The 5,766-nt window shown below is 39.8% G+C and overlaps 1 protein-coding gene across 2 annotated transcripts; it reads left to right on the top strand.

Annotated features, from left to right (window-relative positions):
* Positions 1-299: 299 nt before the first annotated feature.
* On the top strand, positions 300-3,633 carry LOC125722828 (uncharacterized). 2 transcript variants are annotated; one of them, XM_048999011.1, is made up of 2 exons: positions 300-3,343; positions 3,620-3,633. In XM_048999011.1, the coding sequence occupies exon 1, from the start codon at positions 489-491 to the stop codon at positions 2,865-2,867; it is 2,379 nt and encodes a 792-aa protein (XP_048854968.1). In that variant the 5' UTR covers positions 300-488; the 3' UTR covers positions 2,868-3,343; positions 3,620-3,633. The 2 variants fall into 2 exon arrangements, with proteins under 2 accessions (XP_048854968.1, XP_048854967.1); XM_048999010.1 differs by lacking the exon at positions 3,620-3,633 and adding an exon at positions 3,517-3,587.
* The last annotated feature ends 2,133 nt before the right edge of the window (positions 3,634-5,766 follow it).

The raw sequence follows: 5,766 nt of genomic DNA, 5'->3' as shown, positions 1-5,766 counted from the left end.
CTTTGACTGGAGTACTTTGTAGGTTTCGTGAGCACCAAATCGCAATTGTTTGCGATATTGAAAAAATGTTTCACCGCTTTCATGTCAGCCCACAAGACAGAGATTTCTTGAGGTTCCTGTGGTGGGAGAATGGGAACATTGAAGGAGAGCTTAAAGAGTACCGGATGCGAGTGCATATTTTCGGGGCAGCATCATCGCCAGGATGTGCTAATTTTGCTATGAAACATCTAGCCACTAAATATGAGAAAGAATACCCACTGGCAGCAAGTTTCATTCGGCAAAATTTCTATGTGGACGACGGTTTAATCAGCATTGATACAGCTGAGCAAGCCATCCAATTGGTCCATGATGTACAAAAGGTCTTTGTCAAAGGAAAATTACATCTACACAAATTTGTGTCCAATAGCAGAGAAGTCTTGGATTCTATTCCTGAGAGTGAACGTGCTAGCATAGTAAGGGATGTTGATTTGAATTACAATGAGCTTCCAATGCAGAGTGTATTGGGGGTAAAGTGGAACGTAGAAACGGACACATTCTCGTTCAATGTCGTTCTCAGTGGAAGGTCAGCCACTCGACGAGGAATCTTATCTGCAGTTGCAAGTATATTTGACCCATTGGGATTTTTATCTCCTTTTATATTGACTGGAAAGAGAATCCTTCAAGAAATGTGCAAACGTGGTGTGGGATGGGATGAACCTCTTCCACCTGAACTGAAGCCCAAATGGGAGAATTGGCTTCAAGACTTGGAAAATCTGCAGCAAATTCAAATACCAAGATGTGTCATTCCTAAGAACATTGGCATAATCCAAAAAATTGAACTGCATCATTTTTCAGATGCCAGTACTGAAGGCTATGGGCAATGCTCGTATATTAGAATTGTCACTGATGAGCAGGTTCATTGTGCACTGATCATGGGAAAGGCTAGGGTAGTACCCTCTAAGGTTGTCAGCATACCACGGCTTGAGCTCACTGCAGCTACAGTCTCTGCCGCAGTAAGTAGCATCCTCAGAGAAGAGCTAACTCTGAAAATAGATCAGGAATTCTTCTGGACAGATTCTAAAGTGGTGCTTGGATATATCAAGAATGAAGCCAAGCGCTTTCATGTATTTGTTGCCAATCGTGTCCAAAGAATAAGAGATTCTACAGACCCAGGTCAATGGTTCTATGTGGACACAAGTCAAAATCCTGCAGATCATGCATCTAGGGGTCTCACGGTGGCAGGTCTGCTAAACTCAATTTGGCTAACAGGACCTACATTCTTATGGGAACGAGAGCTAGCAATACGTGAGGCTTCCCCAGAGCTTCTTGTAGGAGACCCAGAGGTAAAGGTCCTGAAAACTGATACCTTTATGAAGGACAGCTTCTTTGGAAGGCTTTCGAGAATTTCAGACTGGAACACAGCACTCAACGTCATAGCCCGCATCCAAAGATGGCCTAAGAAAGATAGGACAGGTCCTATCACTGTAGAGGAAAGAGAGAAGGCTGCTCATGCACTTATCAGAGCAACACAAAGGGAAAATTTTGAAGAAGTGTTCAAATTGTTTAGTCAAAGGTCTGCAAATTTGCCAAAGACTCACAAGCTATACCAACTAGATCCTATCATAGAAAATGGGTTGCTCAGGGTTGGAGGACGACTGAGAAAGTCTTCTGCATCGTTTGATTCTAAACACCCAATAATCCTTCCTAAGGAAGGCTTTGTCACCCAACTTATACTTGACAACTGTCATAAGAACACTCAGCATCAAGGCCGAGGTCAAACACTGAATCAACTCAGGGCCTGTGGATACTGGACATTAAGTGCTAGCAAAGTGGTTGCCAAGCACATCAAACATTGTGTCACATGCAGAAAGGCACGTGGTCAAACTGAAGAACAACGTATGGCAGACTTACCTGTGGACCGTGTTGAGCCATCACCCCCATTTACTTATACAGGAATGGACTGCTTTGGTCCATTCTATACAAAACAAGGCCGGAAAGAATTTAAGAGGTATGGGTTGCTGTTCACGTGTCTGAGTTTAAGAGCCATTCACTTAGAGATGTTAGAGGATCTCACAACTGATGCATTTCTGAATGCTCTAAGATGCTTCATTGCAATACGAGGAACAGTAAGACAGATTAGATCCGACCAAGGTACAAATTTTGTGGGGGCAAAAAATGAATTGGAAAGGGGTTTGATGGAATTGGACAAAGAAAGGATCTCTATATATCTTGCAAGAAAACAATGTGATTTCCTGATGAATGTTCCCGAGGCCAGTCATACAGGAGGTGTTTGGGAACGCCAGATAAGAACAGTCAGGAGTGTGATGATTACTGTTCTTGCGCAAGCTAAAGGAAGACTTGATGACACTTCATTGAGAACTTTCTTCTATGAGGCCATGGCTATTGTCAACAGCCGTCCACTCACAACGAACACACTCAACGATCCAAGAAGTATGGAACCACTGACACCAAACCATTTACTCACGATGAAATCCTCTGTGCCCCTTCCCCCTCCAGGCACCTTTGTTAGAGAAGATTTGTATGCCAGGAAAAGGTGGCGAAGGGTGCAATACTTATCAGAACAGTTTTGGAGCAGATGGCGTAAGGAGTATCTGGCTAATATAAGCCTCCGACAACAATGGCATGTGCCCAGAAGGAATGTGCAAGTTGGAGATGTCGTGATTGTTAAGGAGGACAACATTCCCAGAAATGAGTGGAAGATAGCCAGAGTTGTTGAAGCAAGTGCAGATGATGATGGTTTAGTTCGAAAGGTTAAAGTTCAAATAGGACAAAGTAATTTAGGAAAGAAAGGTGAACGCTTGATACAACCGTCATTTCTTGAACGTCCAGTTCAAAAAATAGTGGTACTTGTAGAGAATAATTCTTAAATCCGCTTGGAAATCCTCCCAGAACCTGGTTAGCTTGTTATGTAACATAGTATGTATATGGGAGTTGAAAATTGTGAAAATTACAAGATTTATTTCATTTGTGTTGCTAATATAAATCTTTGTAATTTGGTGGCAGTGTAGCTGTCGCCAGGAAATTAGTTGCTTATGTATTTGTTTAATGTTTATTTGTATTTTGTCCAGCGACTGTATTTTGTTTATTTTTGTTGCAAACATGTTATTGTTTGAAATATTATTTGTAAAAGGTTTAATTTAGAGTTTTCTGGTAACAGTGCCTCCTACTGTTCAGCGGAAAGAGCTACGTTTACGTGATCATGTGACCTAACGTAATGAGCAATAAAAAAGACAAGGCTAGCAAGTAGAACGAAAAGGAGCTAAGAAAAGAAACTCAAAAAAGACTGAAAGGAAGAGGTTATAATGTAGTAACGTCTCCTAATTCTGATCAGAAGGAGCACACGGTATGTTACTGTTTTGCCTTTTCTTGTTTTTGTTATATGTATGTTCGTGATTTGCGCTGTCTTGTAAACGCAGTAGACCGTTTGCTTAAGACTCATGAATGATTACCGTATGCATAATGGCGAAAAGAGTTTTGTAAAAATTGAGTTAGTAATAGTAATTTTCTTTATTTCAGTTTTTCACGGTGTTTCACGGTGTTTGAATTACCACGTCGATGGAAGAAAAAATTAAAATTATCGTGCTGAACATCAGTTGATTCGTGATCTGATTTCTGACAGAAGAAAACATTAGGAGTAATTACAGTAGGATAGGAATGCCAATTGTAAGATAGAATAGCATGTGGTAGGATTAGAATGGGTAAGATAGGATGGAATAGAATAAGGTAGCATATGAACGGCTAAGATATGATAGAATAGAATAAGGTAGGATAGCAATGGCTGAAGGTAATATAGAATAGGATTAGGTAGCATAGGAACGGCTAAGATATGATAGAATATGCTGGTTAGTAAAGAGTAATTTAAGATAGAATAGTATAAGGTAGGATAGGAACAGCTGAGGTATTATAGAATCGTATAAGATAGGAACGGCTAAGATAGAATTAGGTAGGATAGCAACGGGTAAGCTAAGATAGAATAGGATGTGGTAGGATGAAAATGGCTAAGGTATGATAGAATAGGCCAAGATAGGATAGGAATGGCTAAGGTAAGATTGAATAGGATAAGGTAGCATAGGAATGGTTAAGGTAAGATAGGATATGATGTGGTAGGATAAGAATGTGTAGGATAGGATAAGATAGGATAGGAACGGCTAAGATATAATAGAATAGGATAAGGTATGATAGGAATGCCAATTTTAAGATAGAATAGGATGTGGTAGGATTAGAATGGGTAAGATAGGATGGAATAGGATGAGGTAGGAAAGGAACGGGTAAGATATGATAGAATAGGGTAAGGTAGGATAGGAATGGTTAAGGTAAGATGGAATCGGATGTGGTCGGATAAGAATGTGTAAGATAGAATAAGGTAGGATAGGAACGGCTAAGATATGATAGAATAGGATAAGGTAGGATAGGAATGCCAATTGTAAGATAGAATAGCATGTGGTTGGATTAGAATGGGTAAGATAGGATGGAATAGAATAAGGTAGTATATGAACGGCTAAGATATGATAGAATAGAATAAGGTACGATAGCAATGGCTAAAGGTAAGATAGAATAGGATAAGGTAGCATAGGAACGGCTAAGATATGATAAAATAAGCTGGTTAGGAAAGAGTAATATGAGATAGAATAGTATAAGGTAGGATTGGAATGACTAGGGCAAGATAGAATAGGATGTGGTAGGATAAGAATGTGTAAGATAGGATAAGATAGGTTAGGAACGGCTAAGGTATGATATAATCGGATAAGATAGGAACGGCTAAGATAGCATTAGGTAGGATAGTAACGGGTAAGGTAAGAGAGTAGGATGTGGTAGGATAAGAATGGCTAAGATTTGATAAAATAGGATAAGGTAGTATAGGAACGGTTAAGATATGAGGGAATAAGCTGGTTTGGAACGGCTAATATAAGACAGAATATGATAAGGTAGGATAGGAATGGCTAAGGTATGATAGAATAGGATGTGGTAGCATATGAACGGCTAAGACATTATAGGATAGGATAAGGTAGGATAGGAATGGATAAAGGTAAGATAGAATAGGATAAGGTAGCATAGGAACGGCTAAGATATGATAGAATAAGCTGGTTAGGAAAGAGTAATATAAGATAGAATAGGATAAGGTACGATAGGAACAGCTGAGGTATGATAGAATCGTATAAGATAGGAACGGCTAAGATAGCATTTGGTAGGATAGCAATGGGTATGCTAAGATAGAATAGGATTTGGTAGGATGAAAATGGCAAAGATATGATAGGATAAGGTAGTATAGGAACGGCTAATATAAGATAGAATAAGATAAGGTAGGATAAAAATGGCTAAGGTATGATAGAATAGTCCAAGATAGGATAGGAATGGCTAAGGTAAGATAGAATAGGATTATGTAGGATAAGAATGTGTAGGATAGGATAAGATAGGATAGGAACGGCTAAGATATAATAGAGTAGGATAAGGTAGGATAGGAATGCCAATTGTAAGATAGAATAGGATGTGGTAGGATTAGAATGGGTAAGATAGGATGGAATAGAAAAAGTTAGCATATGAACTTAAGTTGATGATGTGCATTACTACTAATCCTGCTGACCTTTCTCTCCTGCAGACAGGGGCAACGCCGGAGGAAAAAGGACACTGGAAACGGAAAGCTGGAGTGTTGGGGAGTGATGGGGACTGGAGGGAACAAACAACTAACCTTCCTTTCCTCCCAAAGTCTGCCTTTCCAGGACTGGCAAAGGTGGCCCATGGATTGGACCATGCCTCACGCGATTCAAT

The sequence above is a fragment of the Brienomyrus brachyistius genome, unplaced genomic scaffold, assembly GCF_023856365.1.
Source record: "Brienomyrus brachyistius isolate T26 unplaced genomic scaffold, BBRACH_0.4 scaffold43, whole genome shotgun sequence".
NCBI classification, from domain to species: Eukaryota; Metazoa; Chordata; class Actinopteri; order Osteoglossiformes; family Mormyridae; genus Brienomyrus; species Brienomyrus brachyistius.
This window is presented reverse-complemented; position numbering and strand designations above follow the sequence as displayed.